Source organism: Macrobrachium rosenbergii, chromosome 24, assembly GCF_040412425.1.
Source record: "Macrobrachium rosenbergii isolate ZJJX-2024 chromosome 24, ASM4041242v1, whole genome shotgun sequence".
In the NCBI taxonomy this organism is placed as follows: Eukaryota; Metazoa; Arthropoda; class Malacostraca; order Decapoda; family Palaemonidae; genus Macrobrachium; species Macrobrachium rosenbergii.
In genome coordinates this window covers 14,329,501-14,344,296 of record NC_089764.1, presented here as the reverse complement: position 1 = coordinate 14,344,296, position 14,796 = coordinate 14,329,501, and the positions used below count along the sequence as shown (strand labels likewise).

Below are 14,796 nucleotides of genomic sequence, written 5' to 3'. Positions count from 1 at the left end.
AAGGATGATTTTTGGCAAGATAAATAGCACTACAAAGACTATACAAGGTTTAGAATCCATCAAGATATGTTTGATGGTATCATTAAGGATTTTTTTATTCAGAGTTGTCAGATATTACGTGGTATTTCGGTGACAGTTGGGACTTGACAGCAAGTAGGTCTCGGGCCGTTGGGTGTGGAGGGTTGCTCCGTGACCTTGATTTGTGAAGACGCCAAAGTACACGTTGCAGTCGCACTTTTGGCATTTCATCAAATAATGGCAAGGTCCAGTTTGTTTGTTGGTACTAAATAGCAACTGGATCTACAACTTCGTTGTCAGATTTTGATTTTGATTTATAGGTAATTTAGGGAACATGCTGGGCAACAGGACATTTCACCTCTTAATTTCATACCGACTGAGGTTCTGGCTATTTTGCGACATCTGACACTCCCTTTTGGCTGGCATCTTCTGCTCGGCTGGTTAGCGACATTATTTATGTTCAAGAGACTCAATCGGAGTTCATTACTCAGATGAATTCCTCTTAGGAAATTAGTTGTTGAGATATTTTGGGACTTCAGTAATTGTCGAGGGCTCGAAGTCACCGGAATCTTGACAAATCTGCTACGTGCAAACTTGGCAACTCTAATGGAGGGTGGTTTATTCAAACTCCCTCGATTGACCATCTGTCAGGCAACGAGATTATATCTATTAGGATTGACAATAGATAACTGAGTAGAAATAAGTAAGACATTTCCTGCCCACCTTTCCTCTCTCTCTCTCTCTCTCTCTCTCTCTCTCTCTCTCTCTCTCTCTCTCTCTCTCTCTCTCCATTTTTCCATAATGTACTAGACGAAAATATTGTATAGGGTAAGGTGGGATTCCCGATGAAAAACAATTTCCATCAAGAAATGTAAAAAATTCTGTTCTACGGGAACTTCTAAAACACATGAAATCGCTGGAATAAAAATCAAATATTTTTACGATTAACTTCAAACCTACACTGGACTGATCAATTGGAAGAAAACCCGAATTAGTTATATATCCCTTTTTTTCAACGCCATACGCACACCAGCAATCAAGACAGAAGGAATGGATAAAACATCCAAAGAGCTCATATATCAAGCAAATACCCACTTTACTTAGGTGGGTACCGCCTAAAGCATCGCTTGAGTGGCACTAAACGCAGACGTAACTAGCGGCTCTTTGTAACGTTCTTTTGGTCCCGGGCGCATTGCTTTTCGCCTTTTATTATCATATTTTTTCTTTCCTACTTAGCTGCCTAACTTTTGAATTCCTATCAATTTGTACTTCGAATAGAATACGATTTCCAGCCAGTTTACACTTCAATATACAATTTGAATTCCCATCAGTCTGCATTTAAAAGGAATGTGATTTCTTATTAGACTGCACTTCAAAAAGAATTTGAATTTTATATATCTTCATTTCGAAAAGCACTTGGATTCATAAAAATCTGCTTCTGAAAAAAATCGAATTCTTTATCGATTTACATTTCACAACGAACTTGAATTCCTAAAAATCTGCTTCAAAAAAAAAAAAAAAAAAAAAAAAAAAAAATGAATTCTGTAGCAATTTATACTTCAAAAATAATTTGAATCCCGTACCAACTTACAATTCAAAAAGAATATCAATTTCATCAATCTGTACTTCAAAACTAATTTAAATTCTCATTAAACTGCACTCCAAAAGCAATGGCAATTCCTTTCGATACACATTTCAGTAAGAATTTGATTTCCTGTTAATCTGCACTTCAAGATGAATTTAAATTCCTATCATTCTGCACCTCAGAGGTAATGTGAATCCCTATCTATCTGCATTTCAAAATAAATTTGAATTCCTATCAATCTGCCTTCAAAATTAGTTTGAATTCCTATCAATCTGCACTTCAAAATTAATTTGAATTCCTACCAATCTGCACTTCAAAATGAAGTTGAATTCCTACCAATCTGCACTTCAAAATGAATTTGAATTCCTACCAATCTGCATTTCAAAATGAAGTTGAATTCCTACCAATCTGCAGTTCAAAATGAAGTTGAATTCCTACCAATCTGCACTTCAAAATGAATTTGAATTCCTACCAATCTGCACTTCAAAATGAATTTGAATTCCTATCAATCTGCACTTCAAAATAAATTTGAATTCCTACCAATCTGCACTTCAAAATGAATTTGAATTCCTATATATCTGTACTTCAAAATAAATTTGAATTCCTACCAATCTGCACTTCAAAATAAATTTTAATTCCTACCAGTCTGCACTTCAAAATTGATTTGTATTGCTACCAATCCCTATCAAAATTAATTTGAATTCCTACAAATCTGCACTTCAAAATGAAGTTGAATTCCTACCAATCTGCACTTCAAAATGAATTTGAATAACTATCAATCTGCTCTTTAAAATTAATTTGAATTCCTACAAATCTGCACTTAAAATGAAATTGAATTCCTTCCAATCTGCACTTCAAAATGAATTTGAATTCTTACCAACCTGCACTTCAAAACGAACTTCAATTCCTATCAATCTGCACTTCAAAATGAATTTGAATTCCCATCAATTTGCACTTAAAAAAAATTAATTTGAATTACTATCAATGTGCCCCTTCAAAATGAATGTCAATTCCTATCAATGTGCACTTCAAAATGAATTTGAATTCCTATCAATGTGTACTTCAAAATTAATTTGAATCCTATCTATCTGCACTTCAAAATGAATTTGAATTCCTGTCAATCTGCACTTCAAAATGAATTAGAATTCCGATTAATTTTGCACCTTAGACGTAACGTGAATGCCTGTCTATCTGCATTTCAAAATGAATTTGATTTCCTATCACTCTGCACTTCAGAATGAATTAGAATTCCTATTAATCTGCACTTCAAAGTGAATTTGAATTCATACAAATCTGCAATTCAAAACGAATTTGAATTCTTATCAATTGCACTTCAAAATGAATTTGAATTCCTATCAATTTGCGACTGAAAATTAATTTGAATTCCTCTCAATTTGCACTTCAAAGTGAATTTTAATTCCTATCAGTCTGCACTTCAAAATGAATTTGAATTCCTATCAAACTGGACTTCAAAATGAATTTGAATTCCTACCAATCTGAACTTCAAAATGAATTTAAATTCCTATCAATCTGCACTTCAAAGTGAATTTGAATTCCTATTAATCTGCACTTCAAAATGAATTTGAGCTCCTACCAATTTGCACTTCAAAATGAGTTTGAATTCCCATCAATCTGCACCTCAGACGTAATGTGAATTCCTATCAATCTGCACTTTAGAATGAATTTGAATTCCTATCAATCTGCACTTTAGAATGAATTTGCATTCCTATCTATCTGCACTTCAAAATGAATTTGAACTACAAATCTGATCTTCAAAATGAATTTGAATTCCTACAAATCTGCACTTCAAAATGAATTTGAATTCCTACAAATCTGCACTTCAAAATCAATTTGAATTTCTATCAATCTGCACTTCAAAATGAATTTGAATTCCTATCAAACTGCACTTCAAAATTAATTTGAATCCTTATCAATTTGCACTTAACAATGAATTTGAATTCCTATTAATATGCATCTCAGACGTAATGTGAATTGCTATCTATCTTCATTTCAAAATTAATTTGAATTCCTATCAATCTGCAATTCAAAATAATTTGAATTCCTATCAATCTGCACTTGAAAACGATTTTATATTCATTTCATCAAAACTAATCTGAATTCATCACATCAAAACTACTTTGAACTCCCATCAATCTGCAATTCAAAATTATTTGAATTCCCATCAATTTGTATTTCAAAATGAATTTGAATTCCTATCAATCTGCACTTCAAAATGAATATAAATTCCTATTAATCTGCACTTCAAAATGAATATGAATTCATATCAATCTTCAATTCAAAATGAATTTGAATTCTCATCAATTTGCACTTCAAAATGAATTTGAATTCCTATCAATTTGTACTTCAAAATTATCTTGAATTCCTATCAACCTGCACTTCAACATGATTTTAATTTCTATCAATCTGCACTTTGAAATGAATTTGAATTCCCATCAATTTGCACTTCAGAATTATCTTGAATTCCTATCAATGTGCATTTCACAGCGGGAGCAGAGCCAGCTGCAGCGAAATGGGCGTGATGGAAATGTGCGAATTGTGCGGCGCCCCGGAGGCCCCAGTTTCCTGCCCAGAATGCGACGAGGTTTTCTACTGCTCAACCAGTCACCAGGAGGATCACTGGGATGAACACAAACACGCGTGTCGCCCAACAGTCATAGAAGTGAAGGATCCTGAGAGGGGAAGGTAAAGAGAGAGAGAGAGAGAGAGAGAGAGAGAGAGAGAGAGAGAGAGAGAGAGAGAGAGAGAGAGAGAGAGAAGACTCTAGCTACCTGTCAAGTAAACACTGGACTGGGACTTCACTAATTTTTATTATTATGTTGAATAAATGGCGATGTCATTTTTGAAATACTGGTATGAGTTCGGACTGTTTCATAATTTTTCTCCGTAAGTTATACAGTAAATAAGTCAAGACTTTATCAAAAGAGTTTCACAGCAGTTCCGATAATACTAATCTCGTTATTAATAATCACCTACCATTTTCTTACCTGCAGTAGGGAATATTTTAATAATATAAAACTCTGAACTTTTTCTGTTTTCTTGGCTTAATTCGTGGGTGGGAGATTCCCGACAGGTATTTCGACCCCTCCTGGTCTCGTGGAACTGAGCCAGATTTGCGTCTTGCTCCACATCAATTTTCTCCTCGTTTTCTTGTGTATACACGCACACATATATACATACACATCCATGCATGCAGTGTTTCCACACATGTAAGTGTGTACGGATATATATATATACATGCAAGGATAATTCTGTGAATGATCAAATTATGTAAATAAGTTTGCAATGATGTATTTGTTTATTTTAGGTTTAAGAATATTTCAGCACCCAAGAAATACAAATAAGTAAAAAATGAGCCGAAGTGACTTTGGCGCAATCGAGTTTTCTGTACACCCGCTACAGAGTATAATCAAGGCCACCGAAAACAGATCTATCTTTCGGTGGTCTCGGTACAATGTTATATGAGCCGCGGCCCATGAAACTTTAACCACGGCCCGGTGCTGGCATATCTTATATCGTTGCCAGAAGCACGATTATGGCTAACTTTAACCTTAAATAAAACAAAAACAACTGAGGCTAGAGGGCTGCAATTTGGTATGCTTGATGATTGGAGGGTGGATGATCAACATACCAATTTGCAGCCATCTAGTCTCAGTAATTTTTAAGATCTGAGGGCAGACAGAAAAAAGTGCGGACAGAAAGTGAAGACAGATAAAGTGCGGACGTACAGACAAAGCTAATACAATAGTTTTCTTTTACAGAAATCTAGAAATCATGCACAGAAAAATGGTAAAAACAGTTAGAAAACTAGTTTTTTTGTATTTTCTTGGCACGAGGCTTGTTCTGCTGACAAGAACTGTAGTGAATATAACAGACACCTAATAAAAATTAACGCGATTTATGGGACCCCGTTAATTTCGAAGAATCATTTCGCAGTTTCAACATATTTGTCAAAGTTAACCTCGAAGTCATGCCTTTTGGGAACCATCTAATTCAGACCCCTTTTCCAGATACTTGGTGCCAGGGCGTGACGTCAAAGCGGGCGAACTCCTTTTTAAGGAAGAACCCATAGCTCTTGGGCCAAGGGCTTCGTCTCGTCCAGTATGCTTAGGTTGTCACAAAAGCATCGAAGACATGTATTTTACAAGGTGCCCCAAATGTTTATGGCCTCTCTGTTCACTCGCTTGCGCGTCTTCAAAACTGCACGTCGATGAGTGTCCTGTTTTGGCGAACGACAAAGGTAAAGTGGGTCAGCCCGCGGACGTGTCAGAAACACCACGTTACGACTGCATCTTCGTCCTTCGTTGTCTCCTGCTACGCGACACCAACCCTAAGGCTTGGCGCCGCCTACTCACTATGGCTAGTCACGCCGTCCAGTTAGAGACGGACGAGGAACCTTACCACATGGCTACTGTAACGTACATCAAAGATGTCCTGAAAGCGCAGTTCCAACCCAAACTCATTCACCACGCCAGGGGAGCAATTATGACCAACTGCTTCGAATGGCATAGCCCGTCAGGAGTGAGTCTACGCGGGATGTACCCAAAATTAGGCCGCATTAACCATTCCTGTTACCCAAACGTAACAGTTTCATCTGACTCTGATGGCACCATGTATGCTAGAGCGGCAGTTGATGTTAAAGCTGGAAATCCCCTTTACATAACTTACACGGGTATCACTCTGCCCATCTGGGAAAGACAGTCTTACACAAATGCTGTCCATTACTTCACTTGTGACTGCAAGCGATGCAGTGACCCAACGGAACTCGGTCTGCATTATTCTTCACCTAAATGTGAAACTTGTGGAAACCAATACTTAGAGCCAAAGACTTGGCTTTGGGACACCATCTGGGAGTGTCCCTTATGCCATGGTGTCGTTCAGGACATTTTGGTGAAAATGGAGTACAGTCAGTGGCTCTCAAGGTTTGACTGCAACGACACTTTCATCACAGCATATCCTAAAGGTGTGCAAAACATTCTTGAAAAAGTTGAATATGCCTTCCACGGTACCCATCACGTTTGGGCAATGGCAGCTCAGGTAGCTATAAGGACAATGCAGAATAACAACAGTCGAGAATCCTTAATCTTAAGGATCAAATTATGGGAGCGTCTCCTGAAGATCTATTCTGTGTTGGAACCTGGACTGACACTTAGGCGAGGTAAGACAGCTACAGTTAAGCATATTTTTTTTCCTCTCCTATCATATCTCTCGGGTATAAAAAAAAGGATACAGCTCATTAGTTATGGTATTCTATGCACTGGTTAAGTATCTAACAAACTAGTGGTTCCATAGATGACCAGAGCTGTTATAAATAGAATGTCATTAATCAAAGATTAATAGCACGAATTAAATTATCAACTCCAATAAAATGTTATACTTCTAGTATTCGTCTACATAAGGGAGGCCAATGCAATAACTACTAAACCGAATTTTCACCTCTCAAACCAGGTACAACCTTATACGAGATAGGTTTGTGCCAGGCCATTCTCACGCAGGTAGAAATGGACGAAGGACGCCTCACGGATCACTTCTACAACGTGTACATGAAGAAAGCTTTGGGCTATCTTCAGGAAGCTACTGACATCCTGAGCCTCCAGCCCCCAACCTCTCACGAGAGACGGTGGTACAAAAAGGCAGTGGAAAAGGCAGAGGTCATTTCTCTCCAGCTCAAGAAATTCGACAGCGAAGGGAGAAAGATCAGCAGTTTGGTATTGCATGAAAACCAAAGTCCACTCGGAAAAGTAATTTAAATGCACCAGGGAATAAATCCCAAACATATTTTAATTGACTTCTAACTATTGGCTGGCCATATTGTTTTATCTTTATTACGCTGTACAAGTGTACATGGTAAGGTTTTGTGTTTGGCTTTAATGTCCTACATGTGCGAGCTGATTGTGCTTGGAAGGAAAATTTCGGAGGGATTTAAAATGTTCATGTTTTACAATTTTTTTTATTTTTTTATATTTTTTCATACTACGAATTGATCGTAGTTTGAAAAACTTATCAAATCCCATATTTTTTCAATAAACTTTCAGTTGCGGGTTACACTTGGTTTGTTTTGTATGTATAATGCCAGAACGACAGCTTATAAAATGGAAGAAATAGTCTTTTTTCACAGAATTCCTGCAGAATTCGATCGTACTTTATTCAAGACTGGTTGCAATTATATCCACGCATGATACATTTTCACAGACTGATCTTCATTCCATTTTTTTATAGCTATGTACTGTGCAGTACAAGTCTTGGACTGTTATTCCCCCTTTTAACTATGAAATCTTCACTCTTATTCATTAGGACTAAATTGCCTCTAGATACCATTTATTTTATTAACATTTTCATGATCTAATGGTTACCTACATAACAGAAATATATTTTTGTATGTCTTTTTTTCTGTAACATTAAGGTATCCTGATTCGATCTAATTGTTAAAGTGATATTAAAATATTACTGAACACTGCCTTTTCATCTCTCCTAGCTCCTTAAGATTTACAAACTGGGGAATGACATTTACCAAATAGTTGTCTATACTCCAGGACCCAAATATAGTGTCGAATGAGCGAGTCGTAAGATTAAGAGAAGCGAAAGAGTTTCTTTTGTGAACAATTAACAATGATAGTTATTAGCAGCAAATAAACATCAACTGAATCAAATTAATCTTCTACCCTTAGCTTGACTCACCATTTCGGTTTTCTTCAAGAATTCGTTGCTGGCTATAACTGTTTTGTCTTGCCTTACGCAAGCATCTGAACAGCAAATGTTCATCCTCTTTTAAGGTTTAACTGATCAATACATTTTCGTGTAGCAAAACGTATTATAATGGTTAAAACACACGAAAGTAATGATAACCATCACCTGATCAAAATATTGACCTTGAGACCACCAGAAAATTAGAACTAGCTTTATGTAAAGAAAAACCATAGAAAATCAACTAAATGTTCATCGTTAATGTGGTTATGTATGGCTTAACAGACCTAATTTAACATAAGGTTAAATACTCGATCCAATATTTACTACCAAAACTAAGAGAAATAATTCCGCCTTACCTTAAGTGGATCAAGTTAAATATTACGACACCCCTTATCAGCAGTGGCTGGAAATTAGTAACCAACGCGAAAGACAAAGCAAAATCACATTCTTTCACTGCTTTGTGAGGCTGTTAAAACTTTTCTTGACTTTATACTGCTCGGTATCTGAGGCCTTTCATTCCATTACTACAAAATTGCTGAACAATTTTCTCGTTAGTGCTAAGCACCTTATCGCGCGTACATTTGACAATGCCGTCACGTTACTACGATTCGCCTTGATGCTTTCCCCTTACTTTCAAGAGATCCTGATTCACGTATGCGTTCATTTGTTTGCTTGTGTTATTTTGCTCTCTTATATGTTGATTATATCATTTTAGTTTGCTTCTTATCCGTTTTTCTCTATGGATTCTTACTTAGAAAGTAAATGTCCTATTTGGAGAATTATGTATGACACTGCATTTTGAGTGATATAGAAAGGAAAATTTTTGATAATGTTAAAGACTAGCAGCTACCACTACAAAATTCAGCATTATAGAAACATAAAAAACAGCAATCAAACAGAAGTGAAAAAAAAAACTTATTCCAGAGAAAGTTTCAAAATATTTCTAAGCATAGATAAATGATTCACATAACATTTTTGGATAATAAACTTGTATTCTAAAGAAAGTTTCAAAATATTTCTATGCATAGATAAATGATCCACATAACATTTTTGGATAATAAACTTGTATTCTAAGAGTCACAATACCATTACAATAACCATTTAAAAGCACAATTCTTAATTAGACCCCAACAGTAAAGTTTCACTTAAAGCGATTTTTGAAAATCGCTAAGGTATAGTTTCCTTACCATAGCGATTTTCAAAAATCGCTTTCAAGTGAAACTTTACTGTCGGAGTCTAATTAAGAATTATGCTTTTAAATGGTTAGTGTAATGGTATTCTGACTCTTAGAATACAAGTTTATTATCCACAAATGTTATGTGGATCATTTATCCATGGATAGAAATATTTTGAAACTTTCTCTGGAATAATTTTTTTTTTATTTCACTTCTGTTTGATTGCTGTTTATTCTGTTTCTATATTGCTGAATTTTGTAGTGGTAGCTGCTAGTCTTTAACATTACCAAAGACTTTCCTTTCTATATCACTCAAAATGCAGTGTCATACGGAATTCTCCAAATAGGACATTTACTTTCTAAGTAAGAATCCATAGAGAAAAACGGATAAGAAGCAAATTAAAATGATACAATTAACATATAAGAGAGTAAAATAACACATGCAAACAAATGAATGCATACTGAGTCAGGATCCCTTGAAAGAAAGGGCAAAGCATCAAGGTGAAACTACTTAAACACATCTTGTAAATACTGACCATATACTGATTGATTAGTTAACCTTCCAAAAGGTAATGAAATGAAAATAGAAGCTGAAAATTCACATTAATCGACAACAGCAAGTAGGAGTATGAAATGAGGAACTATACAATGACGCACAAGAATTTCAGATCGTCAATCAATTTTAAAGATGACAGCTACCGTAAAAGACTTTATATATTGATGAAAGTTTCTATTGCTGTGAGTAGCCTCAAGTAATCCGCTTGCTACATCGTTGGTTTATTTCTTTCTCCTGGGAGATTTAAAAGATTGATTTACCAATTGACATAAAAAATTAATCGCAAAATATTTATAAAAGTAGTTTTTAATTGTTTCCTTCCTGAATTATTTTTGACTCTCTTAACGGTTTGCAAAGGGCTCTTATAAAACATATCCAGTGTTAGGGATCTAATGTTTCAAAGTTTAATTTATCGTTTCACTGAGGTACAGTTTCAATTTAGTAAAAATATTGTTGAAAACTAAAACATCGTTGTATGACATATTATGTTCTCCTGATAAGGTATTTAAACAGAGGATCTAATGGCAGTCACAATTCGGAGACAATGGTATGCCTAGAATTGACCTTGGCCATGACGATAGGCAATAAGAGCATTATCAAATTTATTATTGTTCTTGAACGCAAATATCTAATTTCTTACCACGTATAACAGTTTCTCCAAAGTTCTTCCTTTAGTGAAACTTTAAAAACTCTAGCAAAATAAAAAAAATTAATTTCAATGTTCTCAGAAAGTAAAATTCAGTGCGCCACAACCTAAGCTGCCTAAACAAGGCCAAAATATATAGAAATGCAGAGTTAAATGGTATGGCGTAAATTTTTCAATTTTACCTACTTGATCTCTATTTCTATGTAGAAAAAGGGCAGATTAGAACATAAAAATACGGCCGGAAGTCTACTTGAGCCTCCCATCACATTCATTTTCTTTAAAAACGTTATTGATTTGTAGAAAACGTTAAAACGTACAATTAAAGCTAAACTTACTTCAATAAACACATGTCACTATCCAATATTTTCTTCTTCGTCGTCCCAGATGAGGTGACACTCACACTCACACAAGTTTTAAAGTGACTTGCAGTCAGAAATTTCCGAAGCTTTGTTAGCAATAACTCGGATGTAACGTAAAGCTACTGAAAGTCGGAAGTGTTTTTAACATAAAACGCGATCTCTTAATATACGGGACTACTGCCAAACAGCATTAGAACGTGAACGAGAGGAACGTAGCTGGTGATTCGGGATTTTTGTACCAAAATACATAACAGGGTAGCCGAGAGAAGCTAAGTTTACACGAGAATGTTCACTCTGGTCAAGCTTTCTTTTATTTTGCTTGGCCCTTCGGTTTACGGGCTTTGTAGAAACGCCATTCTACTATTTTTCCAATGACGGAAATACTTCCCTGTCAGTCTTTCGATCAACAGTTCGCTAGGTGTATGTAAATGTGTTTAAAGGAACTACCAATGTATTTTCATTGCCACAGTTTTACTTGAAAAAAAACTATATTAACTATATTTCGGACTGCTCATGGGAACATAGCGCGAGCTGGCACGAGACCCACCTCAATCAGTCAACCAACAATAAGAATGCTTCCCTACGTAGCTACATCTAGGTCCAAAACGATTCCATACAATTCCCCTTTTTAGACACCATTTAAGTAAAGCACACAATGTGCCTAACCTGGACTATGGCATTACCTCTTCGTTGAAGCTGCTCTTTTCATTTACAGTAGCAAAAGTTATTACAGACAGACCAATTTCACTAAAAAAAAAAAAAAAAATCCATGACCACAGCTGGCAAGAAGCATAGCAACCGATACAACGAAGGAAGGATATATATTATACGACGTTTGCAGTAACAAACAAATCCATGTGTTTGTATTTGTGATACCTGGCCACTATCATGATGAAGTGAACGGTATACCTGCATCACCTCACAGAGAGAGAGAGAGAGAGAGAGAGAGAGAGAGAGAGAGAGAGAGAGAGAGAGAGAGAGAGAGAGAGAGAATTTTGAATGTGACTAAAAAACATTACATTTCGTTATGTCTTTTCTATCTTTTTCATGACAGTGCTAAAGAGATCCACAGTTGCAACTAAAAGAACCACATGAACTAATGACGTCAAGTAGCTGCTTATTATCACGGTACCTCAACAGAGCCTCTGCAGAACGAGCTGTGCGCAACAACTAAAAAAAAACGGTTAACAAAGAAGATACTGCTAATTGTCTATTAAAATAATGTTATTAAGCCTGAAGCCCAAAACTGAATCTTGATATTTCGGTCTCTATCATTAACTGCCAACGTCAATGAAAAGAAAATAAAAATTTTGTCTAGAGGATACAGGTCCTTGGATGAGAATGAGAGCTAAATAAAATAGGAAAATAATTTTCATAAAATTATACAAAATTGATTTGAACCCATGGTAAGATTACCATTGTCAGTACCGAGCCTGCTGTCAAAATTATGATAAAATCTTTATTATACCTCCTAACATTTAATCTTAGAACGGCGTTTTTTTTTTTTTTTTTACTAATGCGCAGATTAACGTAGAGACGAGGTGCAACACGAGAATGAATAATCAATAGTCTTGTTTTAACAGTGCTCAACCTCATAAACGCCGACTCTACCACCGGCTATCCACTCCAGATATGATAAGATTGACACTTACTTAACTATGCATCGAGAGAGAGCGAATAACCTCAACACAGTTATATCGTCTACTTACTGTGCTGTTTGATTCTCTATGTTAAAATAGATTACTTAATAGGCTACAGAAAGACTGATAAAATGTTGAGAGATTAACAAACCTAGGAATTGCACAGATAAAATATTTGTGTTAAGACATTTGCTGCAGTGAACGAAATTTAAAATCCCTCTTATGGCCTTTGCTGATTGCGAAAGGCATTTGATACCTCCAACACACCTTCATCATGGACGTGTCTTGCGTCACTATTGTATTCCCGTTAAATATGTAAAGCCAGTTGAAATATCCATGGATAAGGCAGATACATACAGTAGAATAAAGCAGATACATAGTTAATGCTGATACAGCTTAGCCAAGTGAATTTGCGGCACATTAATTTTATGACGAAAAAAGTGGTTGGAGATGAGCATGTTTACACTGAGGTAAAAAAGAAACCTGTCAGATTGTTAGTTAACGCTGGGCTGTACGTTTTGTTTTGTTTAAGAAACTCTTCCCCAGTGCTTTCGCTCTTTTATGGTTCCTTTTTTTTTATTCGTTTTACTTTAGCAAGCGAATTTTGTAGAAAATATTGAGGTTTTTCAACAAACACTCATCAGTTTACTAAAAAAAAGCAGTAGTTGATAAAATCATTCATGAAATCTGAAATGAAAACTGAAGTTTAAACATCACCAGAGAGTGAGCGGCAAGTGTTTGCCGGGTGATTACAAAAGAGTTTGTTAACGTAGTTTACCTGGAAATGCATTATTTATAGTAACAAATCTTACAGCTACGTTTAGTATTTTATAAAAGAATTCCCGATTGCTGTATTATTTGCTGACTGCTAAAAAATACATTTGCAACCATTAACATAGATGTCCGCATCGTATGTATGGCACAGTTCTCCACACGACAGAAAACAACATTTTCTAAAGGCACACAACATACACATGTCAAGCGCTTGTCATAAACAGCAGCACTGCCCCAAGACAATGTCGCCCTTCGATTGTTTCAGGATTTCTTCTTCTTCTTCTTCTTCTTCTTCTTCTTCTTCTTCACTTTTGTTTGTAAAGATACAGTTCCCTAATGCATGGAATGTTCTTTTCATTTGTGAAATTTTTAATAAAAAAATTTTTTTAATCGCTTTTCATGAAACGAATTCTCAAAATCGCACATTAGTTCTGGCCTGTGAAGCTTCATGAAAAATCATTCTGAGCAGGAAATTTCTTTCTTTGTTGGTTTTTCTTTCTATCTGGAATTCAGTTCTATCCTGGATCTACGATAGTCCTGGCAAAGGCCATGAGTGAATGCCTGAGGAGACAAAGCAGTGACTTTTTTATATTTTCTTTCAAGTGTTTTAACCTTGACAATGAGATGAGATTTTGAAGATTTGAGGTGTCGCCTTAAAGCAACGGACGTTACATGTACATCAACATTTAACAAGAATTGCCTACGACAAAGAATGTGCCCTACAGATGTACACACACACACATTCTTATATATATATATATATATATATATATATATATATATATATATATATATATATATATATATATATATATATAGGCAAATGCTATGGAGGAAAATTGAAAACAACGGAGTGGTTGCTAGGCCCTCCGACACACGGTCCTTTACTAGCAGACTGAAGAGAAATATAAAATTAAGGGTACAGGAAAGCTCGTACAATTGACAGATGACATACAGATATCCCTGAGGACGGGGATTATAAAGGAACAGATGCACCTGGGATCCACCACAGTTGAAGAATTAGCGGACCTACCAAATACAGGCAATCTTTGAGAGATTTTACAAAATATTAGGCCTAACTGGCCCCAAAGCAGGGAGGAGTTAATTAAAAGATTCCACAGGGGAAGAGACTGACCGCCAAAAATGAACTTGGAATAAGCTGATTACATATTTATAAAAGTATTAAAACATCTAAGAAAGGAGGCAGTTGTCTTTTTCTAATTTTAAAGTAAATATAATGGATGGTACCTGGTTATGCAATATTATTTAACTTTTAAAATATATATTACCAAACTCTTGTCCCCGTTACTTGGAACTATCTCCGATTCTCACTGGATTT

The 14,796-nt window shown here is 35.7% G+C and overlaps 2 protein-coding genes across 3 annotated transcripts in view; one reads left to right on the top strand and one right to left on the bottom strand.

The window, feature by feature from the left end:
* Positions 1 to 14,796, bottom strand: part of LOC136851886 (organic solute transporter subunit alpha-like) — a 152,335-nt gene that overhangs the window by 74,934 nt on the left and 62,605 nt on the right. The window lies entirely within an intron of this gene.
* Positions 1 to 14,796, top strand: part of LOC136851711 (uncharacterized) — a 69,625-nt gene that overhangs the window by 40,417 nt on the left and 14,412 nt on the right. Inside the window, exons 5-7 of the mRNA XM_067126057.1 lie at positions 4,109 to 4,306; positions 5,632 to 6,779; positions 7,070 to 7,369. Of these exons, the coding sequence (XP_066982158.1) occupies positions 4,109 to 4,306; positions 5,632 to 6,779; positions 7,070 to 7,369 (1,646 nt within the window). The remainder of the gene's footprint in view (positions 1 to 4,108; positions 4,307 to 5,631; positions 6,780 to 7,069; positions 7,370 to 14,796) is intronic.